The 27719-nt window shown below is 43.0% G+C and overlaps 2 protein-coding genes across 9 annotated transcripts; one reads left to right on the top strand and one right to left on the bottom strand.

The window, feature by feature from the left end:
• Positions 1-257: 257 nt before the first annotated feature.
• LOC104143963 (E3 SUMO-protein ligase ZBED1-like) lies at positions 258-10080 on the top strand. 6 transcript variants are annotated; one of them, XM_068910053.1, is made up of 4 exons: positions 258-688; positions 819-2239; positions 4029-4185; positions 4447-10080. In XM_068910053.1, exons 3-4 carry the CDS (start codon positions 4035-4037, stop codon positions 6483-6485), a joined length of 2190 nt encoding a protein of 729 aa, XP_068766154.1. In that variant the 5' UTR covers positions 258-688; positions 819-2239; positions 4029-4034; the 3' UTR covers positions 6486-10080. The 6 variants fall into 6 exon arrangements, with proteins under 6 accessions (XP_068766154.1, XP_068766153.1, XP_068766156.1 ...); XM_068910052.1 differs by having other exon boundaries at positions 772-2239; XM_068910055.1 differs by adding an exon at positions 2364-3225 and having other exon boundaries at positions 258-2239; positions 4068-4185.
• Positions 9832-27719, bottom strand: ZNF541 (zinc finger protein 541). Of its 3 annotated transcripts, XM_068910049.1 has the most exons (16): positions 27332-27719; positions 26825-27221; positions 25272-25515; positions 22178-23957; positions 20139-20197; positions 18499-18658; positions 17755-17922; positions 16673-16997; positions 15599-15662; positions 14714-14856; positions 14119-14222; positions 13137-13212; positions 12495-12583; positions 11453-11593; positions 10372-10553; positions 9832-10012 (listed from the first exon to the last, which is right to left on the bottom strand). In XM_068910049.1, exons 2-16 carry the CDS (start codon positions 27126-27128, stop codon positions 9832-9834), a joined length of 4020 nt encoding a protein of 1339 aa, XP_068766150.1. In that variant the 5' UTR covers positions 27129-27221; positions 27332-27719. The 3 variants fall into 3 exon arrangements, with proteins under 3 accessions (XP_068766150.1, XP_068766148.1, XP_068766149.1); XM_068910047.1 differs by lacking the exon at positions 11453-11593; XM_068910048.1 differs by lacking the exon at positions 11453-11593 and having other exon boundaries at positions 27337-27380.

Here is a 27719-nt window from a genome sequence, read left to right as displayed (position 1 = left end):
TCCCCCGGGGGCTGGGGGGGGCAGAGAGGCTCTGGGGTCCCCCAAGGGCTGGGGGGGGGCACAGAGACCTTGGGGTTCCCCAGGAGCTGCGAGGGCACAGTGACCCTGGAGTCCCCCAGGAAATGGGGGGGGGTACAGAGACCTTGGGGTCCCCCAGGAGCTGGGGGGGGCACAATGACTCTGGGATCGCCTGGCAGCTGGGGGGGGGCACAGAGACCTTGGGGTCCTCCAGGGGCTTTGGGGGCACAGTGACTCTGGGGTGCCCTGGGAGCTGGGGGGGGGCACAGAGACCTTGGAGTCCCCCAGGAGCTGGGGGGCACAGTGACCTTAGGGTTCCCCAGCAGCTGAGGGGGTCACAGTAACACTGGGGTCTCCCCGTCCCCGCAGGAGCTGGGGGGCACTGCGACCCTGGGGTCCCCCGGCAGCCGGGGAGGGGGGGGAGCAGGGCGACCCTGGCAGGTTGCTACATGGCTGCGTCCGGCCGCACAGGAGCTCAGGCTCCGGGAGCGCGAGGTCCCTGCAGGAACCTGGTTTGACAGCGTTAAATAAAAGCATTTTTGTCCTTTTTCAGGTGTACTGACAGACCAGCGTCAGGGCGGCAGAGTCACGGCGCGGGAAAGCACAGCTCTTTTCGTGCGTTTGCATCCCGACGAACTCTGGGGCCAGCCACGCTCCCGCGTTCCTGCCGGTACTGAATTCACCGAGGATTATTTAGCACCTCCCAGGCCTGGGCCTGGACGATTTAACTGACGCTTTGGGCCTCGACGACAGAGCAGGGCGGCCAGCGCTCTTGCACGAGCCAGTACATCTCCCCGCAGCATCAAAGAGAGGGGTTGCAAGCGGCTGCCGGCTCCGGCGGATTAAGCAACGACAGAAATCCTGGTTTGCCGCGAGAGCAGGCGAAGCGCAAGGAAACTCCGCGACAGACCGGCTCGTCATGAGACGGCGAAGGAGGGACGAGCTCCTGCCTGGCGGCGGTCAGAGCCCGCCGGTTTGGGCTTTCTGTCGAGACACGAAGTCGTGTCTCTGCGCGGCTGCTCCTTCCCTCGCTCTACCATAAATCAGCCGGAGATAATTGCCGCCACCGTTCTCCTCGCTGCGGTCTCCGATTTTTAGGTGGGCTGGAGCTTACGGACGTGTTCCATATGGCGCTGTGCGCGAGCCGCGCGTTGAGGAGCCGTCATCGCCCAAGGTGTTTTGATGCATCTCTGAGCGGCTGGAGGAAGGCTCTATGTTCCTTTTAAAGGAATACCACTCCGGTAGCAGATTTGTAAATGCTGCGACCTCACCAGACACAACCATTAACCCCTTCCAGAGATGCAGAAGCTGAGGCACAGCTTTAGCCATTTGCAGTCGGGGGAGAGAGCACAGACGCTCAGCCACCCGGGGGGCCCTGCCCCATGGTGCGCCCTCTGGGCCACTGCCAACTCCTTTAAAGAGACATTTAAGCAAAATCCCATGTTCTCTATTAATTAGCTAGGACCAAGCTTTGATTTTACAGACTCACAGATTTTAAGACTGAAAGGGACTCTCAGCTCATCCAGTCTGACTCACCCAGGACACAAAATGTTATCTTCCTTTAGTGAGCGCAATAACGTACGTTCTTCTCCCTCAGGGCCAAATAAATCTTTCATACAGCTTTGGTAGGCCACACGTTTAATGTGTATCTTAGTGCTATCTAACCATAGCGGACACAAAACCATACGGCTGCGAGACATACGGAGCGAAGCTGTGGGCTGCGTCTTGCCCCTAGGATGCAGGTTCTGGGCTGCCTTTCCAGAAAGACTTCTACTCGTGACACAAAATATGCCGCTTCTCCGGAAACTTGTTCTCGTGGCTAAGCACTCACACAGTTAAAACTGCGTACCTCGTTAGCAGGGTATCCAGCAACACAACGGGTTCTTAATTTTGCAACAGATCACGATTAATCGGGTTTTTTTTTTTTTTAAACTGGCCGCCCTAAGCGGGTAAAGGACCTCTTCCGAAGGCAAACCGAGACGCCCTCGCTGCGCGCAAGCAAGCCCGAGCTCCCGGGCTGCCGCGTGTGCCGGCACGCTCGCCGCCGCGCTGCCAACGGCGCATCCATCTCGGTTCCCGGCACTTCTCCTCCCAGCACGAACTTTTGAGAGGAGCCCTAAATGAATTACTTCCAGGTGAAAGGGTAGCACTCCCCTTCTCCCGCACAGCTCCGCACTGCCAACAGCCCTCCAGCCCCTGTTGCGCCCATGCTAACAAAGGCGTGAGTATAAAACGACCTCTGTCTGCTTGTTTCTCCATCTGTCTAAGCTTTCTTTCGATCCGTGCACCTCAATATGCTTTTTTTTTTTTTTTTTTTTGCCATGTACTGAACACAATGCCTATAGCTGACAGCTTTTCAGTGCAGGGGAGGTGAAACACTAATTGGCAGAACAAATGAGCCTGCAGAATAATTTTCAGGCAGGAATTCCCCTGAATACAGCAGCTACCTACGGCCGGCTGGAGGTTTTAAATGTGACGTCACCAGCTGGGTTATTTCCACCATCATCCGGCACTGCCTTCAGCCACGCGATGTGACTCTCCATGGCGTTGCAGCAGCTTTTCCACATGCGACGCGTCCTCCCCTCCTCCGAACGCTTCGTAGAGTTACACAAAGTGGCGGCAGGAATCAACGGCTGCAGCAGGCAGCCCGAAATGACAAGGCAATTCAAAGGGAGAGCTAAGCTAGGATTTAATTTTAAGGACAGTCTCCTGACAAGCATGCTCAGGCAGGTGCAATCCATGCAGAAACCGCTTTCCACCTCTCGCTGCCAGAGCGGACGACCTTGCTAGCATAGATTTTTGTCGTGCCCGTTGCCAGATGAGCGACTCCTTCCAGAGGTAAAACACAGAACAGGTGTCCCCAGCCACCTGAGAAACGCACTGTAGCTCACGACATGCAGCTCTCCAGCTTGCCTGCCAGAAGCGCGTGCAGCGGCGTTTTTCATACGTGAAACAACCAGTTCCTTCTTTACTAAAATCCATGCCTGTGAGATATATAAATCTATGGTTTATGATGCCTTCAAGGGCTTCCTGGTCTTAAAGACTGGTGCCAGGTAGCCCCTGCCCTCTGCACCGAATGCTGCAGTGCAGAGGGAGATCCCAGCTCTCAGAAGACTTAACAAGCAGCTGTGTGCGAGCGTCTCTTCTCATACTCACACTGCCAGAACACTGCCTTTCCACTTCTGAAGAGAGGAATAAAGAGGGGAGGTAAGGGAATGACTAAGAAACCCATATTTCTCAGTGCATGAATCACTGATAGGAAGCTAGAACAGACTCTCTTTTGCTAATTGGGGGAAAATCAGCCTGCAGGGTCACTGAAGTATGAAGGAGGAGGTTTCCTTTTCGCTGAACTATATATACTGTTGCTTTACATCCTTCTAATTTACAGCGCTGTCCAATTTGCTTCGGTTGTTACACTGCCACATTTCACTGAAATACCTCAGCACTAGGCAGATAATATCTTATACTTCTAAGGAAAAGAAATTCCCTCTAGGACAGGAATTACCACAGTAGATCATACAGAAAGCCGAATTAAATTACCATTACAGCTTTCCCTGTCTTGTACTGGTTTGATCCTAGATTTCAAACAAAGAACCTAATCCTGGAAACGTTTTAGGACCAAAATGCTATGAAACCCACAGATGACAGGTAGTGTAGGTAATGATTAATTACTGCATGAGACCCTTGTAAAACAGCGCAGGGGCTTAGATAATGATATCACCACCCTAGCGTAACTAAAAGAGCAGTCTGATCGTGCATTAAACTGTGCAATTTTAATTGCTTAGGTCAGAAGTACAGGATGATGGCCCTTGTCACAGCAACAGTCTCGCCTAGTCCACTTTCCAGTGTCTGACAGCAAATACTTAAAGAAAGACTATGTATAAACTGAGCCTTTTCTGGCCCTATCTTCCCAGCTTCTAACCCCCAACCACTTCTGGGTGATAGCTTTTAATAGCCACCACCATTTTTCTAACGATCCTTATTTTTCCCCCCTCCAAACTCTTGCAAAGAACAAAATGGCAGATGTAAACTCCAAGAGAGTATCTCAGTTCTTGCAGAAATGCGTCAAGCCAGAGGACAACGGAGGAGACTCGCAGCCAAAAGAGGAGACAACAGAAGAGCAATCTCTTCCTATCATCACTCAGTCCTACCCTCAGACAGTACAAGGTATGTGTATTTCTTTGGCTTTTTCTCAAAAAGATGTAGAAAGCTGTAAATAGCAATATCTGAACATGATACTTAAAAGCTGTGTTGACACTTTGTATTAAAGATGCAGATAGAAATGTTTTGCTAAGGATTTATACATCAGAAAACGTTACTGTGTGCCTCTGGCTTAGAATAATGAAAGGGACTAAAGCAAGAAGATTTAAAGGGAGGCTTGTATTCAATTTTTAGATTACATTGTGCTGCATTTTCTCTTCTTTTCAGAGGAAATATCAATGGTCTTCAACACATACAATATGGCAGCCAACCTTGGGCCAGCCTCCAGGAGGAAGAGAGAGAAAGGCACCAGTCACGATGGCACAAGTACCTCTCTCTACGTTGACCGCCGGAAGTCTAAAGTCTGGAATTACTACACGAAGCTCGGAGACGCCTATGTCGAGTGCAACGTCTGCAAGAAGCAGCTCTCCTTCCATAACAGTACCACCACGATGCGGGAGCACCTGGTGAGGAAGCACAGCATCCGCGACACTTTACTGTCACAGCTCAAAGACGATCAGGCTTCTGAGTCCGACTACACAGCTCAGGAAAACGTTGTGAAGCGGTCCAGGCAAACGACGCCAGAAAACAGTCTGTACCACGCCGCGTCCTGCTCAGAACCGAGGACTGACATGATTCTGGAGCTGGTGCTCGAGATGATATTCCGCGACCTGCACCCTCTTTCCATAGTAAAAGACAAAGGTTTTGGGCTCCTCATTGGGTACCTGGAACCTAGTTTTACTCTCCCATCACCTGTGCAGCTCTCCAGCATGTTGTGGCACAGGTACAACGTAGTCAAGCAGCACCTAGAGCACTATTTGCAAACAGCTCAGGCCATCGTCATCTGCGTGGAGTTCTGGGTCTCCCAGCTCAGTCAGACATACCTGACAATCATGGCTAACTTCATCGACGGGGAATGGCGTCGGGCAAGGTGCGTTATGGAAACGCAGCAAGTGCATGAAAACAAAGCCGAGGGCAATTTAGGAGAGAAGCTGTATGCTGTCCTGTCTGAATTTGGTTTGTCCAACAAGTCTGTTTTCTGCGTAATGCATGACAGCCTGCAGAACACAGCAGCGAATTCGCAACAGCTGAAAAACGTGTACGGCTGGACCAGCCTGTGCTGCGCTGCTCACACCCTTCATCTCTGCATCAAAGCCGGGCTGGAAGTTGAGCAGGTACAAGAGGCTCTGAGCACTGCTCGGGGCATTGTGAGATATTTTCAGCAGGACGCAAAAGCCACCTGCTCTTTAAATAGTAAGCTAGAAGCCATCAATAAAACCAAGCTGAAACTGGTGATGGACGTGGGGTCTCGCTGGATAACAACAATTGAAATGTGCGAGAGTCTCCTGGATCTCAAGTGGGCTATCATGTCCGTCTTAGAGGAACATCCCAAAGGCATAGCAGCTGTTCAGAACTTGGCTGACCACCAGTGGAAGCTCTTGCAGGACCTGGTACCAGTCATGAGGACAATTAAGATTGCTACTTCGTTCTTGCGGGAGGAGCAGAACGTATCCATATCGTCTCTGATGCCTTGCATTCATGGGATCGTCACTGCCATTGGGCAGCAGTCGGAAGAGGCCAGCAGTGTCATCAAGACAGTCGTAGGCAATATAAGGTCAGAGCTGACACAGCGCTGGGGCATATCGGAGGATGAGAAAGTGCTGGAAAGCCCAGCAGTTATTGCCTCCTTTTTAGACCCCCGATTCAAAGAGATGAGGTTTCTGAGCCCCAGCCTGAGAAGTGAACTACATAAAAGAGTCAAAAATATGCTGTCGCAGGTTTTCAATTACCAGTCCCCATCTGCTACCCATTTTTGGATGCCAAACTCAGATTACAAAGCAGAGGGTGGAGAAACAGCTAGCCAGCTGTCTGCTCACAAGGACAGATGCTCAAGCAGCCAGTCACAGAGCATGTATGACATCCTTTTGGGGAAGGACCCAACAGAGAGCATGCCCGAGATCCACCAGCAATTGGAAAACTACATTGTAGAGCCCCTCTGCAAACGCAGCACCAACCCCCTGGACTGGTGGAAAAGCAACGAGCACCGCTTCCCGGCCGTGGCAAGACTGAGCAGGCAGTACCTCGCTGTCCCAGCAACAGCTGTATTGCCTGACCAGGCTTTCGCCGCCAGCGAGAGCGCCCTGGAACATCGGCGGGCGGTCCTGGCACCTGAGAATCTGGACCAAATTCTGTTCTTGCACCAAAACTTTGATTTTTTAGAATCAATGAGAAACAGTAATGAGACTCGTAACAGAAGTCTACACTAAGATGTGTGGAGAAGGGTATGTGGAGCTCTTTCATTGGTCAGCAGGTGTTTACTGGATGTGTCAGGCTTTCCGACACTCAGTTGTTGGTCCAACACCCCCAGTGCAGTTACCCATCTACGCCAGTGGGAGCCAATGCTGAATATTTTTCCAAATTCCTGCCTACGCCTTTTTGTAATCACTTTGGCAATATTCACAGTGAAGAGCAAGCTCAGGAGGAGGTGTAAACACCCGCTCCTTCCAGGACTCGCTTTTTTGCCCACCGCGGAGCCTACAGTCAGTTTTTTTTTTTGCTCAGGCTCAAAGCATTTCCTCTGTGCTAGAGATCACCTATCCCTACCTACATTGGATCCACCCAGGGGACACACAAGAGCCTGGGCCAGGATGAAAGCACTGAACGCATTCAAGCTCTCCTCTAAACAGCTTCACAAACGCAGGCTTAGACCATGCCTGAGTGCGTCTTTGCATGCGAACAGCACCGATTGCAGGCAAGCCTGGAGTCGAGAACAGGCTCAGACACACGCCGAACTGCCAGGACAAATATATGCCTTGTGACATTGTTGTCCCACGTGGATACAAAACAGAGGTGTGCCAACAATATTAATTCATCCACAAATACCACCTTAATTAACCGCATTGTATTGTTTTCTGATACCCACAAAAGGACGGAAGCCCAGAGGACGTTCAGGCATCGTGGAACTAACTTCACCTAGGGCACCGCGTTCTGGGATGTCCTACGACAAAGGGCTGCCCAAACTGAACACACAGGGCATCCCACGCTTACTGCCGGCAACGATCGTGAAAAAAACCTACAAGTTATATCAACTTAAACTTGAAATCACCTCTGAATTTTCCTTTGGGATATGCTAATAAGTTATAATTGTAGCAACTGTTTATAAAGCAGAGGTCACTATGTTAATATATGTATATAATTAAGATTATTCAGTGCTGCATCATCACATTACACTTCTTTTTTTTTTTTTTTTTTTTTTAAGGAAAACACCCGCTGTTTACTGTTTTGCAATTTTATTTCTGTTGCATTAATGTTAAAATTGTCATTCCTCAAAACTACTTTCCTGTCTGCTGGCAGGGTTGCTCATTATTCAAGCAAAACAGCTTTAGAAGAATGCTGTCCGCCCTGGCTGCCTTTAGCATCGTACAGCAGATCACTACACTGGGAAGGTAACACCAGCCTGTACATACGTCGTATACTACCTGTAGTTTACGTAGTATACATTCAAGTAGCATATGGAGGCCTTTCTCAGGGGCAGGAGCAGGAACAGCTGAAACTTTTCCTGCATTTCCTCCCAAAGAATGAAAATCTTGGTTAAGCCATTGTGCTTACCCACATGGAGGTCTGCACCATTCATTTTTTAGTCAGTGTTGAAATTTCTGTGAATAGATGCAGCCTAAGTGGTGGACTTCCCAGCGAACAGCACACCGAGACAAGGAAAATTCCTGCCAAAGCTCTGTTTAAGGCCCTTTTCAGAAGGCAGCTTGTTTCCTTTTGAAATCATAAGGGCTAGAAAAAAAATGTTTGACTTTTTCTTTTTCTTTTAAATATAAGAACGTAACTTATGAAAAGAGAAGGAACAGAGTTTGTACCTACTCTGCGAAGCCTCTTTCTGCTTTGGGTGAACAAGTTTTCACGGCCCAGACCTGAATATTGCTCCTTCAATGAGAGAATGGAGCTGAGAGTGGGACCGGAATAAAGATTTGTTTGTATTGAATATCAGTATTCAGCCTTGCAAAAATTAAAACAAAACAAAGCCATGAAATCTTGTGGCCTGGCAACAAAAAGCCTTTTATCCCTCCCAGTGGAGAAAAGACCCCTTAATTATATTTTATTCATGGAACTCATCAAAACCTCAATTTTAACTACCAAATGCAGTTTAGCAAGGTTGTGTTATTTATGCAAATAAAATAACAGACAAATTTGTGCAATAATACACAACTGGATATGGTGCTTTAAATATTATGAAATACTATCGGTGATTCTGCTAGATAATTAAGAATATTTTTGGCAGATCAAACGTGTTTAACCACGTTCTGGCTCTTCTACCACGTTTATCACTACAGTGTCTGAGCACTTTCCAGCGATAGAATAAATAGAACATATCACATGCAACTCCTGCTCCATTCCTCACCCTATTGGAAATACCAAGACAGAAATGCCAATGACTTGTATACTGTATTATGTGATAGCAAGATGAAAGAAATGTTTGCATTTGGACTGGAAAGTGAAGACTGAAGTAGCTATGATGTAATGGGAAATTACAGTCTTGAATCAGTCCTGAGACTCAACTGGTTTGCGGTCTCAAGTCGGCAGAACTTTAACTTTCAAAACCGTTTCAGGATCTATCTTGACATCCACCTGCCACCTGACTGAGAGGAACTGGACTTGCTGAAGTACATGCTCAGCTACTTCTTTCAAGACTAATGTTGACGTAGCATGCAGCATTCGGACCACCAACCAAGTATAACAAGTTTTGCTTTAATTATTTATAGTATAACCAGCAAGAGTAGTCCAGGAACTTTTACATCTGCTATTCAAGAACCCAATTTAATGAGCTATGTAGAAAGCACATTTGAAAAAAAAAACATGGATCAGAAGAGTACTATATTCTAAATCTGAAATGCTGTGCATGACTACCACTTTATGGCAAAACAGGATATTAAATACAATGACAATTTCTCATTGATTTCCCTATTCTCTCTCCTTCTAACAACCACCAAATCCTGAAACTGATAGTAAAAAGTAAAGGCTAAGCGCATCTAACTTTTCTTTTTAATGGAGGCAAGGGGACTTCTTTAATTAAACAAAAGCAGAAGTAAAGAGCTTCTAGTATTTGTACAACAGCTATTTTACAGCCATTAACAACTACTTATTTTTTTTGAACCATGCATAATTGTAATTTAATGCCAGGCATGCATACTTAATTTAACACACATATCTTTGCAGTGTTGATATAAGTGAGGAACATTTGCTGCCTTTACATTCCTTTTTGTCAAACTTGACACCAACCATTGGTGCTAAATGCTGAGAAAATCCAAATAAGCTTTTAAATAATTCTACACACAAAAAGTTGCAGCTTTTCTTCCTGAAATCCTTGAGAGAATGTTCTCTGCAGGAACTAAATTTTCTCTGCAGCTTCACCGAGAGCTTTTCTGTGCTAGGAAAAGCTGAGATTGTTTTTCGGCATTGGTGCAACTACTGCTGTGCTACTGATGGATTAAATTGGAGAGTGGGGGCAACATCATGTCATCTAATCCTCCTCAGAGTGCAACAACTGCTCAGATGCTAGAAAATGCTTATGTATTTTCTAAACAGAGAAAACTAACCTCATTGCTACTCTGAAATTGTAGTTTCCCAGTTACCACTGGAGGAGGTCATCGTCTGGGTTTCTTCCATCTTTGCTTCATTTTTAAAATGTTTCAAGGGCCATTTTATCTTCATGAGAGGCTCTACCTGCTCCTGCAGGCGATGGCATTTCATATGAGCATTTCGACTTTTTATCTTGTCAAAAACCCTAGAAGTTGGAAAACAAACATGGGTTGGTAATTCCTTTTCCTAATTAGATAAACACTGTTAAATCAAGCTTCATTACTTCTACTTCTTTGATTTTCTGTATTTTGATGTGTGGTACGTCAAAGTTTCATTTCTTCATTTTGCCAGTACTCCCGTTTGTGTGAGACTTTCATATTTAAACAGGAAATACATTTAAGTTGAAACTTAGTTGTAGAGTAAAAACAAGGGGCAGGTGTAATCCTCAAACTGCTGTTTAGCTCTGTTTCCCCTCTGCCCCTTGGTTGGCTTTTAAAGTTTGTTTAAAACTGTTTCAGCCAAAATGAGCAGATCTCTAGAACAATGATTAATAGCTACCCATACCTTTCACACTCTCTACATGGAAATGCACACTGATCGTCTGTACTTCCAGACTGGTATGGAGATCCTTTCAGGCTGCAGGATGGACTCCATGTACTGTGGGGCATCTTTTTATAACTCTTTTGCTTCATCTTCATGCTTTCTTTAGGCAGATGACCATGTCTTTTGGGAGGGCTGCAAGCAGTCTGTAAATCGGACAACATTTAGTAATTTTTCCTTCTCTTCAGGAAGGTTTGTAGCACAGCGGTGGAATAGCTGAGGTAAAAGACTAGTTTGAAAAAAAAATCTCTAAAATGCCCAGACAATAAGAGTGTATTAAATCCAGAACAAAATTATACTGGCCTAAGTCTGCCCAGGTGAACTTCTTTGAACACAAAATAGCTGGAGGAAAAAAAAAAAGCAAATAAAAACAAAAGCCAGCAACACACACCTTAATTCAGCTGTTAGAATGGGGTAGAAGCGCAGACCTTGTAAAGAACAGCCCAATATTTATGCTATCCTAAATGAAATAGCACTTCTCTCCATAAAAGTTTAAAACAGGTTTAAAGTATAAAATTACTAAGCCTCAAAGTTACATGGTTATCCAGTTTCTATCACAAAAAATACTTCTACTAACCAAATTCCTGCTGATTAGCAATGAATGTTTTAGCAATACCCGTGCAGAGTGGTAGAGTCATGTAGCCAGCAGCTCCTTTTATGGAGTACTGGCATGTTACAGACTATCCCTGACAATCAGCAGCAACAAATTTAATGGTAACAGGTTTACTAATGTTAGTAATTAGAAGCTGGGAATTAAATCTTTTTTAAATCAGCAATGGTGCCAGCACATCAAGGACAAATACTATCTATAAAGATTAATGGCACATTGGAGTAATGGTATAAAATTCTAACTATGAAATACTGCTTTGTTGTTTCAAAGTTATTCTGTAGAACTTTACAAGTTTATCAGAGAAGCAGCAGAATAAAATGAGAACGTGTCTGCCACAGACTCTCCCTGGGAAGCGTGAACTGCACATTTCATAAAATATTGAAACATCGTTCATTATGGAATTGATCTCATACAAATCCCCAGCAGTTTTTCTACCTTTTCTTCAGTCTTTTCTAACTCATTCTTGTCTTTCTTGACCTTTTTTTCTATTACTTGAACTCGACTGTAGTCAAATTTTATTATTTTTTTCCAGATATAGTAATATTCAACACACTGGGACACATTCTTAGTCTGAATCTATTAGGAGAAAAACAGAAGCAATCTATAATGAACATACTGTAGTAGAACACGGAAGAGTCAGATACACAACAAATGCATCTAGCATAGCTTTCCTTTTCCCCTGTTCTCTCCAGTTATCACAATGGCATGGGCCATATCAGTTCCGAGGTATATATGACTGTGAAACCAGACAGAAAAGGAGACAGAAAACAAATCTTCCTCTTCTAAGAAAGCTGTAAAGGAAGTGCTGGAAAGGCAAATCTGTACCCTTCATACAGCTGGTTAGCATAATGCTTCATTATTTTAATATCTCTGGTATTTTGCCCTGTTGTAATTATATGTTAGGGCAAATAATGTCTTGTAGTGATGTCTTTTAAGCAGTAAGCAAAGAAAATGTTTTAAAGAATAGGATGCTAAGAGACAATTCAAAACATTACTTTTTGTGTTAAGCCTGTCAACACTAACAGCCCCTGACCAAGAATGACTGGTTTTCAATGCAACAGTTAAAGAAAAAAAAATAAAGTAAAAACACAAAAAGTATAACCTTTTAATGCTAAAAGGAGAAAAAAAGATTACAAATTCACTCTTTCTGTTACAGCTTTGAGTTCATCACCTACACAAACTGCACCTCTGAACTCCTATTGCTTTGAATTTTTGAGAAACTGAAAAAAAAAGAAAAACAGATTATCTTGCATTCTAATTTTGAAAAAGAATGCAAGAACAGTTTTTAACTTCGTGAACATGTTTTAGCAACGTCTGGAGCAAACTACCCCATCCAAGTCTTCAGTTAAAACTATCTGGCTCAGTCTGGAAGCCACTGGCAAACATAAAGTGTGGTTAATCAACACAGAACAGAAAAAGAACATCAAACGGACAATATAGTCTTATCCCTAGATCAGTCTCTGTCTAGAGGCTTTACCTTCTTCTGTATCAGGTAAAAATCCTTCTTGTGTACACAAAAAGCCTTTTTAAACAACTGCCTCTCAACAGGTGTCCAAACATCCGAACCTAGCAACAAACAGTAACATGCAGGTTATTAGATCACTCAGGAAGCCTAATGGGTCGTCATTCCTCAGAAATCAGCACAATGTATTTATTATTCATGTATCTACATCTCTCCCCCTTCAGAAAACAATTACTGAATACAGCCATGCATTTATTAGCAATATTATTGGCAGCATAGTAAGCACTGCCTGCTGTAAAGCACAGGCAGGAGTGAAAGGAATACACTACCGTAACGAGTATTTGTGACTGCCACATTTCAACATGCTTCTCCCATTGGGTGTCACTGCAGGGCAGTGCACGCTAAAGATGCAAGTCGAAATACAAGAACAAGGCATTTCCGTGTAAGAAAGCACTGTAGACGGATAAAAGCTGAAGTGCTTTTCTGGTACTTTCCTTGTTCCAAAGGACGAGGATCTTTGTTTACACATACCTTTTTTTTTTAAAGCAAACTCTTTAAATCAGAATACAGATAGACAAAAAGCAATCATATCCAACTGCTGTTTCTGCTAGTGTTTCTGATCATTGACTAAACCGACAGGCTCTATTTTCAATTTACCTGCGTAACGGTAATTAGCAAGAGGATGGGATTCAGATTTCTGGGGCCCTCCAAAGAGCAGCATCTCCAGGGCCTCCTGCAGCAATTTAATACCAAAAGATTTTAGATTCCCCCCCCAAGAGGAGCAAAGAAGCAAATCTTGCTCTCAGCTCTTTTGCTACTTCAATTATTCAGTCCACTATTATTCAGAAGAAAATTTTGCTCATACAGGTCAACACTTAACAACAGTGTTTGGTATCGATTTAATTTCGGTGTGAAGACATAACGCTCTCTAGGAGTCTGACCTCAGCCCATTGAAGTTCATGGACATATTTCCACACCTAGGTGTTCTACAAAAATCGAAAAAATTGGCAAATATCTGGGATCTAAGTTGTGAGACCCACCTGCCACCTTCAGGAGAAAATTTCTCTCTGCTGTAGTCATTTTGGGCTTGTCCCTGCTGCAGCACATGTGCTAGTAGAGCCTCCTCGTGGAGATGCAGCATATACAGTTTTCTGCTAGCATTATATCCCTTCTTCAGTGGGCATAAAGCAAAGCAAACACACTCAGACTAAAGTAAACAGGACCCATACTGGAGGCACTTGCTCAGCAAGGAGTGCCTAGTGATGTTGCAATTGCCAAATACAAGATGTTTACTGAGAACAGATCTTGGGTTTTATCGAATATGGCAATTCCTTCATTCCTAATGCTCAGGGTAGTGTTGCATATATTCTCCAAATTGTCACATATTTTACAAGAGACAAAACAAGTTCTTTCCATGATGGGCTTCATAATTCCAAGATATATTAATTCAGACAGTAGCAAAAGGCAGCGTTTAAGGACTCTGCAAGCTGTATTTTTAAGTACTTCTGCAAGCTTAGTAAAGAGACCAAATTTCGGCCTGTGGATTATGTCTAGAAAACATGGAATGATTGCCAGTTCACATCATTAGCAAAGCCCAACCCAGGCCATTATTAATTATGACCAAATAGCTGCTTCTTACCAGAACATTGCCTTGCGCTTCATGCAGACAATGCAAGGCTAGTTCTAGGTTAGTTCCTCCACCGGGCATTACACTGGAGCAGGCCATATTCAGCAGTTCTGTTACTACAAAGGCAACAAAAAAACAAACGAAGTAAATTTCTGCAATGAAAGAAGAAAAGGTGCAATACAAAGACACCAAGAGGGAAAACAGACCAATTACAACAGTCAAACTGGATACCAATAAAACACAAGGAGAAAAGTTAGATGTCTTGACTGTTTGGGCATAGCTGTCACTACGTTAAGAATGGTTTTCTTTGACAACCCTGGGGACAAATCTCTCCTCTTTCAAGGTCACTGCAGACGAACTGGGACGGCTATAGACAACTGTCACCATTTCTCATGGAAGATGCTACTGAGAGCGTAACAGTTATTATTTGCTTACTGCTCCAGTTCTACCAAAACTGACAAATTCCTTTCCTCTACTGCCACTATGTGAGAAGGAAGTCAAGAAAAGAAGGGGGAGAATATAAAGTGCAAAAAGCTGTAATGAAAACATGGCAGTTTTTAATCACAGTATCTTGGGGGTGGCTTCGAAAGAAAATTTTTAAAGAAACCTCTGTCCTGTGTTTCCTGGTTAGTTGCGATGTCTCCCCAGGGCTTCCACACTAACGAGGCTGCCTGCTCATCATTTTCTAAGTACGATCTATCCTGGAGGTTTGGTATGTCTGCCTGAAATCGACTTCCAATGTTAATGTGTCTAAAGTAATAAGAAAGAGGAGGTGAGGAAGAAACGAACTGTGAACAGATACATCATATTAAGCATGCAGATACACATACACACACACACAAAGAGGGTATATGTGAATGAGCAATGCTCAGGTGTAGTAAATATGGTATGTATACAGCACACAAATTTCCCTGCGAAGCATCACTAATTCTCCTTTTCTCTTCAGCATAGTCACTTCTTTGCACTAACAGAATTACTGTGCTCTCTCTGAAATGCTTCTGCCTCCACACAACTAAGAAAGTTTGTTCTCCCTTCCTCAAACCTGGCACAAAGCGTGAGGTTCAAACTGAGACCAATAATGGGCAACAAAAAGAGAGAGAAGCCTATGACAAAGGAAAAAAAAAAGATGTCTGAATATCCTGTAGAATGAGAGAGAGACAGGAATCTTTATTTACGACGCTAGCCTAACACATGAACAAAGCCAATATTTCACTGGGAGAGCACTGGGTATTCTGTTGAAACTTCATTCTGGCCAGCATCTGATATCACCTAGCCAAAAACGCTATTAATCCTACCAGTGATGCAAGACTGAGAGAATCTGCCAAGTGATAGATTCATGAGGGAGTGGGAGGGAGAAGGTGAATATTAACTTAAAAGGCCTCTACAGCCACGCAGTTGAACTAACCAGACATTAGATTCCTAAAACTGCAGTTCCCTCATTACTCATTTTCCAAATATTTCATATTATTCTAATTATTATGTCATAACTTACGGCTCAATGCTGATTTTGGTGTTATCCTTCACAAGGCAAAATCCAAAGTCTCTGTCCATTCTGTCTAAAAAATATAAAAATGCTCAAGATAAAAATCACTCTGCTGAGACTGTCCTTTAGCCTTATTTCTCACTCTCATCTGAGCAAACCACTTAGTAACTATTCTCTTGGAATTCCCTTGGATTCGGTGAAACTGCTTACTGGACTTCTGCACACTAGAGCTCTCAAGCTCTATGGCCCATCCAGATACAATTTTACAGTTGCATCTGACCACTGGTCAAAAGTCATCCTCACATGGATCGAACAGTTCTTAATTTTATAAACAAAAGACAATACGAGAGCCAAATCCTGGCAGGCTACTTGCATCTCCTTCTAGAAAACAAGAGCTACAATGGGAAGTACAAACTGGAAGTCGTGTACTTCTATGTTTTAGAGCCTTCTTTGAAATGCATTACAAAGGCATGGGCAGAGCCCATATTTGTGGGCATACAGCCTCAATTCAGCTGTGGCCTCTAAACATAACTACAGATTACGTACCACCCAGCAGAAACGGGACCCAGAGGAAATCGCAGTGCACCGGCTGCTGCCCGTGAAACACAGGTACCCACTGTACCGTTTTTTGCAATTTTAAAATAGACATATGCACGCGCTTGTCCTAGCACTAGCAGAACCCGGCCTGACAAATGGAAACACTTACAACTCACTTTGATATGGCTATACTAACATTTAATTGTCTTGGTGTCGCCACTACATATATTTCATTCTTAGATTAAGTTGTGGGGTTTTTGTTGTTTTTGTTTGTTTGTTTACCACAAACTGGTAAAATAAAATCAGGTCAGCAGTTATTCTTAAATTGCTGAATGTAAATGTCCATATATCCACTGGCCTGCATATTATATAATAATATATCATACAGGAAGGTGGATGTCATTTTAATTTCTAACCTATTTATCTTGGAATAAATGACTGCACAAAAGACTGTGGGTTAATTTTCTGTTCCTGTAAAACGAATGATAGCCAACTGGATTCATTTCTAGTTATATTATTTAAGTGCAGATGTTAGGATTATATTACCTAATACAGTACTGAACAGCTGGTTGGGATCACCATTAGCAGAAGAGCAGAGAGTGCTGAAATAAAGCCCTGATCCTTCCCTTATTGGGCTGAGCATTGGAGGTGGGGTGTAAGGAGAGCACTGGAACAAGTCTCTCAGGAGATGATCAACCAGGAACACAGGTGAACGAAGATTACTTTGGTAACATCCTCCCATCCCTGGTTGTACTTCAGAAGAAGGTGGAGGTGGGATAAAAAGCGATTTTGGCCGAGTTTGCCTCTTCCTCTTTTTTTGGTGCAAGCTTTCTTTGAGGTCCTTCGCATCCTGGCTTTCCTCTTCATTAACCTGAACAAACAATTCCAGACAAACAGTCAAACGCCTGTTTGTCACAGAAGGTAAGCATTACAAGTTCAAGGCTCTTAAAAACATACACATCCTATGCAGTTTCAAGCTTTCCTCTGTATCTGTCGCATATCTGGCTTTTTTTCTAGATTCTCAGTTTCATGACCTTTTATTCGGAGCTCCATAATGAACATCAAATTCCAAAACACATGGAATGCAGGCAAAGGACCCTCTGCTCTAGCCCCTACTCATGTGGACAGCTCTAGGTAAGTCAGACACACTCACGAGAACAAGAGCTGTTGAGAAGAACCCTCTACAAGTTTCTTTGCAGTTAGGGAGAATTGAGAGAAAAAGTTTTCGTTCTGAAATAGCCTTAAAATTCTTTAAAATACCTGGTAAAATTCCTAGACTCTTAATGCCAAGTATCTGTCTTGCATCATACCGTTGACACTTCTCACATCATCTTTTAGTTTCATGCAACTGAAGGTGACTAATGGGTTAAAATATTTCCAATCAATTACTCTCAGAGGGACAGACCCTGGAAACTTTACTATCGAGTCCATTACTGTAGCGTTACTTGAATTATTATTGGGGGGATTTAAGGGAGCTATAACACAGTACAAATACTCTCTGCTGGCTAAGCCAGTGAAATTCACACATACGTGACCAGTTGCTCAAAGAAGCAATTCCAATGAAGTTAGTGAACTAGGATGTCATTATTAAATCATTAAAATACTTTAAGCACACAATTGTGACCCACTTCATTCCCTGCTTGCGGGTTTGTAGTCGTCACAGGTACTGAGACAGGAATCACCAGAGGAGCCACTGTTACATCTTCTAAATGCATCTCAGTTCTTGAGGGACTATTTCCATCTCCTGTTGGCTTGAGCAACAGTTTCTGAACGTTTACGTTTTCTGCATCGTGCACCTTACCACAAAGAAAAATAAGGATATTAGGTATACCTTCTGGCATCACCCACCTGAGGCTGTCAAAGTGCTTTGCAAACTATTCTTTCAATTCACTTAAAATGTTTCTCCATTATATAAAATAATGATGACGATACTGCTTGAAGACCCACTACACTGAATAAGTTTCTCTAGAAACAACATAATTTAGTTAGAGTCTGGAACAGAATCCTTACTGTACCAATTCCTTATCCTAATTGTTATGAAACTGAGCTCCCAAGTTCATACCATCTGCTATAACAGTCAGACTTATTTTTTCACTTGTTGAATAGTAAGAAGTATTACTGGAAATAGCAAAAGATTTCAAAACAGTACAATTGCTCAAGAATGTCCTCTACGTAATAATCACCTGAAGGACTTTCAGTAGCACCATGATTCTGGATCTTATTCTTTTATTCATCAGAATTTTTAGGAAAAAGGTTAAGTTACTTTACAGCTTTTACCCCCATACACTACAGGCAGGTTTTAAAGAATCCTCATGACCTTAATTCAAATTCCTATTAAATAATAAGTACTGAAGGATTCACTTTCCCTTTACCTGCTGCTCCTCCTTCCTTTCTGGTGAATACCATTGTTCACCATGAAAACACATATGGCTCTCCAGACCTTTCTCAGTATAAAACAGCTGACTGCAGTTCTTGCAAAGAAAATCACTTTCATATTTGCCTCCATCTGCAGGAATACTGCTGGCCTTATTACTAAGAGTGAAAAATCAAGGAAAAGGGATAGAAAATTAACATTTATATAAAGTTGGACACCTTTTTTATTAATTTAGTCACTATCAACGTTAAATACATGCTTGCTTTCCTTCTGTAGAGCCTCATTTCATGTCTAGCTGAGAAATCTCTACAGTTCATTTACCAGCAAAAGATGTTAACTAGAGGAAAATCCCCAGTGGGACATCAATCACCAGCATTACAAAGATATAGCTTTAAATAAGAGATGCAGTAATATGCCTCCTCTTTTGAGCATTTGCATGAGTTGTAACTATTAACAGCTATGTACAAGTATTATTTGAAAAGATACGCTGCTTTTTTTTCCCTAAGTTTTTGTTTTTCACTATGACTTTGAAAAAGAATGACCTGCATTAAAAAGTCCAGGAGCATTTTCCTTAGAAACCATGCATTTAATACAATGCGGAATTTCTGCAAAATTTGGTTTCATTAATGGAAAGCGCATTATTTGTGGATTACTCCCCCTTGTGAATTTAGCATTTATGAAAGGTGACATCAGAAGTCCTGAAGAACAATTTCTCTATCCACACTACAAAGAAAGCAAAAGAAGTTACAGCTTCTCAGCACCATCATACTTCTCACCTTACCTTGGGAGAACTGGTATTTTTATAGCCTAGCTAATCCTTGGAACCTCTTCTGATATGGAAATCAAAGACTGCCTAGATTATCAATGCCAGCGGTACCAGACAAATATTTTCACATGGCTAACCAGGAACCACGACTTTCGTTTGTTGCCAAAAAAGAATGATGCAATTCTTCATTCTTAATGACTGACAACAGTTGCCTTTTCTGCCGTGTTGCTAACTGTCATAAATAAGGTAGCACTTTGCAGACAGTGCACAACTTCACTGATATTCAGAAGGACATAGATTCAAAAATCTTTTCTTCAAGCAGCAGCGTACTTTCTCATTCAGTAAATTGTGAGATATGTAGACAGGTCGATAAGGCGGCAGAGCCGTGATTTCTTTTAATTTGATACTCACCAGGTATGAAATTGAGAGTAAAGCCTTAACCACAGCCAGTCGGAAACCCTTCAGCTACGTGAATCTCTTAACATTACGCTAGATTTCCCTTTCCTTACTTGCGCGGTGATCCTTTGGCCTTTTATTGTTGTAACTTGTGAAAAGAACAGGACTAGTCATTCTTTATTACATCCTTAGTAGCCTTAAACATTTCACTCAAGTTACCCTCTGTCATGCTTAAGCTGCTGCATGATTTTTCATGATTGAGTTAGAAATTACATTTCTGAAAGTCTTGTGGTTCTAATTTAAATATCTATTAATTAGCACAATCTAAAGCTAGTCAAATGAAAAGGGTATGTTAACTCGAGGGAAAAGAAATGCACCTGACTAACTGCTAACATACACACTAGAAGCCAGACCTGAAAGTCAAATTTAAAAATAAAACAAAAGCAAAACTCAAAACTTCAATGTAACCAGCTTACCACCCAGCTGACAAACTTTCTTCCTTTACTGTGTTAGTAAGGCTGTAGATATTTCCACCCTGCAGTTAAAAGAAGCAATAATCAAAAACAGATGTTATTCTGTCTGCAAGTAAAACTTTACAATAAAGTCATTCCACGTTTAAAGAAATGGAACATCTGAGTTTCCTCCATGAAAATAACAATTTGCACTTGCACAGTACAGCAACACTCATTAACAGATCTCATAAATCTTTACAGTCATTAATCAATATTCCTTGTAACACTTAGATACGCATGTGCACACTGTAAATACACATGCAAACATGAATCCCTATTTACATAACACAGATAGCAAACAGAATTATTTCCATCACAAGCTGTTTAAGCAGGGGTGGCCACGCTCTGATTCTCCAGCCACACACGGTTCCCATGCCACAGTTGTGCCACATGACCAGCAACACAGCTCCAGGGGTGCAGGGAGTATCGGATAATCCAAATCCCCAGCTGCTGCTGGCATCAAGTCAGAGTCTGCTGAAACCATGTTGTCAGGTCGTTCTGGGACTGCACGCCCTGCCCAGCCGCAGCTCACAACAGAGCGGTGAGACCCTTGTGCAGCCAAGGGTATCTCCAGCCTGCCAAGTACTTCCAAAACTTCCCCATCCCACAGCCCTCTGAAATGCACGTATGTGCTTGGTGGCTCTCAGGCTCACAGAGACTTTGGTATGCGACTTAGAAAGACAGAAAGATGGGCCACTGCTTTAAGAGAAAACTAATCATTATCTCAGCAGTACAGAGAAAATAACCTCTTGTCCCTGGCTACAATCAGGAGCTTGAAAGCAGGAGGACGACTCACCAAAGCCCCATATACAGCCCAGGCTCCTGAAATCTCCCAGAGTTACGAAGGGATGCAAATTTAAGACTCCCCTAGCCACCAGATTTCTCACCTTGACAGTTCAAGTAACATCTCGAGTACAGATGCCTTTTCAAGTATCCAAAAAGGAAACCAGAAAAGAATAACACAAAATTGGTTTAACCTCAGTGCAGAAGAGATTCCTTGCTTTGAGGGGTTACAGTCCTCTTGCGCCTAGGCAAGGAGGACAACCTCAGAAAAAGCAGCAGCACACCCCACAGAACAGAGTCATGCCTGAGGGAGGGCAAGAATTCTTCAGATTTGTGTATAAGCACAAAGTCCAACTAATTACCAAAAAAAAAAAAAATTTAAATCAACCCTACACTTTGGAGATATTCAGTCCCAAAAACAGATACAGCATATTTATCACTAACACACGCTTATACAACCCCACTCAGTTAACATATTTTGACTTTGACCTCAAGGGACTATCTCTAAAGGTGAGAAGTTCATGTAGATTGACTCTTGATCTCCCTGTTGACACAGGCAACTAGATACCAATTACTTCCAATTGAGAAAGTAGTTCAAGTTCTACAGGCGTGTGCCCATGGCAGAACTGAGCCTGCCAAACGCTCAGATGTTAGCAACTTTTGATTATTACTGACCTGTGCGCAAGCCAAACCAATAAGCTAGGTGAAAGGCTATGTATCATGTTACTAAATATCCCAAGACTTGATCTTGTTAAATCATTTCTAAACCTTTGGCACTGGATTAATTAGTTAATGTTTTTAGAGCACTCTGGACATGTAAAGTGCCATGTAAGTGCTGAGTATTATTACTGGTGAATCTAGAGCTGTCAACACTAATAAAAAGCACTTAAAAGAGCACGGGAAGACAATAAATGGCTAAGGCACTGTACTCCAAGACAGGCGTCCTGTGTTCTACTCCCGACTCCTCCAGTAACTCACTGCAAAGCAGAGCCCCGGGTTTGTTTTCCAAAGTAATAAAATTAACCCCTCCATGTACTTTATAAAACAACAGGTTATTGACAAGTATTTGTACTTAAAATAAAAAAAAATCTATTTTTAAAAAGTAAAACCTTTTCACTACACCTTCACGTTCTATACTTCAATCTAACGAAAAATATTTAAGTCATTTAAGAACTGAAATGACAGACTTCTAAACACAAAGAAAGAGTACATGAACATACTTGAATCCTATTGAAAATGGTCAGCCTGGGCTTCTCCCTGAACACAGGAGTAGAGGAAGGACCAGATGACGAGAAGGACGCCATAGCTACTTGACTTGGGGAAGCTGCGCAAGTCATGTCAAATTTCAGTTTTTCTTTACGGATACCAGGCAAACGTCGAGATCTACCAACACCCGACTGTGTTTTTCCGCCCATTTCTTTGCTACAACCTTTACTTTTCTCTTTTCTGTTAGATACCGAAGGCTTGTTTTCTAGCTGATTTGACTTCCCATATGAATGGTATCCCATGGCGTTGTCATGCATTGCAGACTGTAGTTGACTAGGAATAGAGGCATCTTTTAATCCTACACATTCTTTCACAAGTCCTGGCTGAAGGGACTGAAAAGTTGGGACTGTTTGCTGTCCTCTTTCCTCACTATCTGATAAAATGTCCTTCTGAAACTGGGTTATGCTCTTCTGCAGGTACGTGGAAGACCCTTCATATTCTGTTGGCTCTGAAAGATGGTGAGTCAAGTGAGGCGGCTGCTGAAATACTGTTTGGAGTGGTTTTGGTGCCATGTGTTTAGCCTCAGAAGTCACTAGCTGGGATGGAGCCACCATTTGGGCATGAGACAGAATATGCTGAGATTTGGTTATCATCTGAAACAGGTGCTGCTGCACTTGCACCTGCTCCTGGCTCACCACAGACTCCTGAGATTTCATGACAAGCTGCCTGACTAAAGGGCTGCTCTCACTCTGGAACACATTCTGCTTTTGAATGTCCTGAAAATTCAACTCCCCACAGCTCTCCCACAGATGAGACTCATGGCTTCTTGCTGACCTAAAGGTTTCCTCAGAACAACCAAGCGCTGATTCACCCAACATTTCCTCTTCGGTTTTAAAAGGTGCAACAGTGAAAGATAAAGTGTCTGGACACTCATAGGTCTGCGGAAAGGCTGAGAATGTGTGGGAAGGTCCAGCTAACCCCTCTGAAACATCCTGAGCTACAACAGATGGCTTGTGAGCAACACAGACGCTATTCCTTTTGTTTTTAGCACAAACTGGCATGTTTTTCATCCACTGAAAGTTACCACTTGGCGGGTAAGAGTTTGCAGACGTCTTCTGCCCTCTGAACATGGGAAAACAAGGTAGAGTATTGTTAGGACAATATTCAAGCCCTGTGGGCTCCAGGGGGAACTGTGGCTCTGGCATCAAAGATCTATCAGTCAAATTTGTAACTATGTTCTCACCTGGTGCAATTACAGATACATTACCAGGATTTATTATAGCATATACATTGGAAGAAGCAGCACTCTTTTGGCAAGGAAGGTGATTCTTCAATATATCACCACCTGCAGCCTCAACAAGTCCACTAGCGCTCGAAGCAATGCAAGAGACCTGGCTGGCTGAAGAGGAACAGGGTGGCCACGAGCCTGTTAAATCAGTATTTGTGTGCTCTGCAGAGGACAATGGAGCTGATGGAAGCTTCTGATTTACAAAGTTGTTCACAATGCATCTCAGTAGATCCCTGCTGGGTGGAGAAGAATCTGACTTGGACTCCGAGTGCACAGCCAATCTTTCCGTAGCCCTCACGCTGCCTTGTCCTGCTTGGATAAATGTACTGTGAGAAAGCAGCGATTCCTCACCACCATCTTCATCAGGAGTCTCCTTCGAGACGCACAAGCCATGCTGCACTTCATAATGCCGGCGTAATGAACGGTGATCACAGTAACTCTTAGTGCAGCCTTTTTCTGAGCACATAAAAGGTTTTGTTTTCTGATGTGTCAACATGTGCCCGCTCCTGTGATAACCAAGAAGAGGCACATTTTGCATGTTAACGTTTCCAACTGAACAATTAAACCATTTTGCATCTAAACCACTGCAGCTCTTGCACTCCTTTTATTTAGCACAGTTCTACTCAAGTCAAAGATGTGGCACAGGATATAAATCAAAGCATAATTTGGCTTCTATTCAGAAGAGGTTCACTAAACTGCAGTCCAATCGCTTTTCACTCTGGGAAGCAGAACAACCCAACTTCCCCTGCCTATCACCGTCGCTGGCATATCTCCAGAAAAAACTGTTCAAAAGAAATCTCAAATTCTCCTAAAATCTAGGAGGAGGTTTTCAACCTGTCAACCCCCACACACTCAGCAAGGATGCTGTTAAGTCAGAACTGGATTTTTATGCATTCTCAGCTAACAACTACCACAATCAAAATACTCTCTCTGCACTGTTATAATCACAGTGCTTTCAGACTATAATTCAAATTATACTTGTGAATATCCACACGGATATCAGTCCAGACAAGCTAAAGGGAGGGCCTAATCTGGTCCCGATTGTCTTTCAGTTTGGCTAAGTTTGGTAGAGAGAGGAAAAAAACCCAAATCTTCCAAATTAAGCAAGCATGCTACGTAAGTTAACGGAAAACTGTGACTGTAAAATTCCACAATGTCACTTCACAGAGCCACTTTTCAGGACAGAAGAGGTATGCATGACTGTTGGCAACTGCTCTGGTCTGATGCACCACACTTGTTTTACTTAACCCTGGACCACCATTGCCAAAAAGTAGAACTACAATAGACTGCTGAAGGTTTGGTGTATCAAAAGCTGTTCAGAGTTAACAATAAATGCTTTACAGCATTTGAAAGTTTAGGATCCGAGGTAGCAGCTGCATGAACAAGCAAGCTTTAACTGCAACAGTTCCTAAAACATTGGCTGCCAAAATCAGAACTTGACTACCCGCTACAAACTCTTTCAATACCAATACAATTTTCCCTAAGCCAGTCATCAGAAAGAAAAAGACTTTAATTCCTATTATACAGTTCAGAATTACAAATCCTTCTGCAGCTGGACAGAAACGAGTGCATTTGAGGCTTTTTCTGCACCAGCCTGCTCTGGAAAATTCAAAGTTCATTCGCATGTGCTAGTGAAATAGTTTTGTGATGCAACTCGACAGTGTTTGCTAACCCGAGAACACTAACAAAGACTACCGAGCGCTGTAACTTCTACCAGCTTCTGAAATTGGAAAATACAGTATACAGAGAGGAGTCTTATTTACATCTGTGAAACGGACCATAACAACTCTATGCATTTTTAACGGTAAATGCCTACATACAGGTGGTCCTGCCGTTTAAAAGCTTTGCTGCAGATTCTACAGACGTGTTTCCGTTCCTGGCTATGAGTCAGGTAATGTTTGCTAAGAGAGCTGGCACTGCTGAACACCTTCCCACAGAGACTGCAATCCAGGAACGAGGTCTGAGGAGAGTTGTGCTGATGCTTTCCTTTCCTTGCAGTACCAGAACTGGATCTGCCTCCTTGTTCAACTTCCTTAGATCCTGAAAGTGTGGGAAGCCCCAGTTCTAAACAGAGGGAGAAAGTAATATCCTTAGGTTATGCCCAGTGCCATATCGAGTTACTCTTGTGACGACAAGCTTTTCACTTTATTCCTAATAAAAAAGTGTTTCTTTTCGTAATTCTGTTTGAGAACTCTGGTCCAAGGTTTTCGACAACTGATTATCTGCATAAAAATGAGATGAAAATCCTGTAAATCTGCTCCAACTATTATGATTTGCAGCTCTGCAAATACTTTATTTCTAGGGTTTCCATAAACAAATAAACTGATGTCCTACCCTCACACAGGCTCCGTAACACACTTGGCTGTTTCAAACCTCTTAACTGGACCAGCGATTGTAATGAATTTTACCAATTTTTTTCCCCTTTCCTGGGGGGAAAAAAAGAGGGAGAAAAAGAGATAATTCTGAACCATTTTGTTCAACTGAACAATACAGAATTTTATCTAAGGCTATCAGATGACTAACCGCCTGATAAACCAGGTACTTCCCGTTAGCTTGGACTTTGAGACAATTCAAGATTTCTTACCTATGAGTAAGAAAGGAGAGGGAGACCTATTACACCTTGCTACTACTAGCTTGTGAATCAATAAAAACATAGACCTCAGTCATTACGAGAAAATCTCATGTTCTCATTTGAGTGCTGTTAGCTATGGTTTTTGATTTGTGTTGTTTTCAAGTCACCTAAATTTTGTGTGCTCTTATATACATTAGCAATTAAGTTATCCATTCCCTCAAGAGGAGCGTTTCACTAAAGGCACTCTCCTTTTAACTTTTAATGGTAGACCTAGAAAAAGCCCATTTTGCTTAATCCATTTCACAGAGAATTTGAAATGCAAAAAGAATTAAACAGAATGTCTCTTCTCTGCTTCAGGGAAAGCTAGTAATATAGATGTTAACAACATATTTAGCAAATCTGTCATTTTAATGCCTCCAAATTTTCCATTTCCAGCTGGAGAGCAGGTTGCAAGGACTTCTGAAGAAAACATATTCCTATCTAGGGTATAATTTTAAGAAAATAGGACAGAAGTGAAATTCCTGTGAAAGAGAAGTATTATAATAATAATTATCTTCTACAGCATTATCAATTTGAATAGCATTTTACAGGTAAAAGGCAACAAGAAACATTTGTGAAGTGCTTACATGACAAGAACCTAAAACTGATTTAAAAAAAAAAACATACCTGCTACTTCGACCCCCTCAAAATTTCCATGACATAGACTCTTCCTTCTATATAAAACTACTAAATAGCTCTGGCTGCTTTGATCTGTAAGATACCCCTCAAAATAACAGTGAAAGCAAAGTCCAGTGTACTCACCACGCAAAGAAGGCTGTGAGTCAGAGTCAGACTCTTCAAGGAGTTTAACAGAATCACAGTCCTTCACTGAATACAAGGAGAGTCCATTTAAATTGGCCTCCAAAGTATCACTGGCCATATCTGCAGCTGAAAGGCCTGGAACCATATCTAAGCCGCTCAGGCCTGCATACGTCATGTCTTTTGTATTTAGACACAAATCGTGGTTGAGAGTGTCACTGCAGTTCAGCCCCTGACTTTCTGAAAATCCAGGGAGATGCATCTCCGAATGAATGGTGATCTCGTCGCTGAAGTGGTACTGGTCCATGCCCGCCACCAACCCTGGTGACCAGTTAGAGGATGTGCTCTGGTTTCCACCTAGAGCAAAACTGGGGGTGTGAGGACAGCAGTAAAAGGTCTCCTAAACAAAAGACAAAAAGGGTAAGTTAAACAACAGAGATGATCTGACGTTACTTACCAAAACCATAACCAAGACTGGAACGGGTGTATCAGCCCATACACACACCATACCTTACCAGAGAAGAAACCAGAAGTATCCTGGCTCCTGTTTCAAACACAAGCACAGGCTGCTGCCTCTGTCAGGACAGAGAAGAGCTGCTGAGACCCTGGGGCAGGTTTGGAGGGCTGGGAAGAACCTCTTAACCAAAGGTGGAGGGGTGCAAGGGGGTCTGCACAGGGGAAAAGGGTGGAAACTTCACATCCTGGAAGAGGCTGAGGGGCTGCAAGAGGACTGAGGTGCAGTTGGGTAATGAAGGCAACTTTCCTGAAGGATAGGAGAGAAGGAAGAAAGTGCAGCCCCAGGGCCAGGGTTGGGGGGGGAAGGGGGCCAGGGGGGTCTCCCTCAGGGAAACGCCGCTCCCGGCCTCGCAGCGGGCCCCAGGCACACCCCACGGCTGGG

The sequence above is a fragment of the Struthio camelus genome, chromosome 16 (genome assembly GCF_040807025.1).
Source record: "Struthio camelus isolate bStrCam1 chromosome 16, bStrCam1.hap1, whole genome shotgun sequence".
Classification (NCBI taxonomy): Eukaryota; Metazoa; Chordata; class Aves; order Struthioniformes; family Struthionidae; genus Struthio; species Struthio camelus.
Note: the sequence above shows the minus strand (reverse complement) of the source record. Positions and strands in the feature narration are given on the sequence as shown.

Excerpts from the sequence above, each read along its gene's own strand:
- LOC104143963 (XM_068910053.1), top strand. The coding sequence starts at position 4,035 with ATGGCAGATGTAAACTCCAAGAGAGTATCTCAGTTCTTGCAGAAATGC. Across the intron at positions 4,186-4,446 it reads CTACCCTCAGACAGTACAAG|AGGAAATATCAATGGTCTTC; the intron begins GTATGTGTATTT and ends TCTTCTTTTCAG.
- ZNF541 (XM_068910049.1), bottom strand. The coding sequence starts at position 27,128 with ATGGACCAGTACCACTTCAGCGACGAGATCACCATTCATTCGGAGATG. Across the intron at positions 18,659-20,138 it reads GAAAGTTTGTCAGCTGGGTG|TAATAAGGCCAGCAGTATTC; the intron begins GTAAGCTGGTTA and ends TTTCACTCTTAG. Across the intron at positions 17,923-18,498 it reads AAAGGAAGGAGGAGCAGCAG|GTGCACGATGCAGAAAACGT; the intron begins GTAAAGGGAAAG and ends CTTTGTGGTAAG.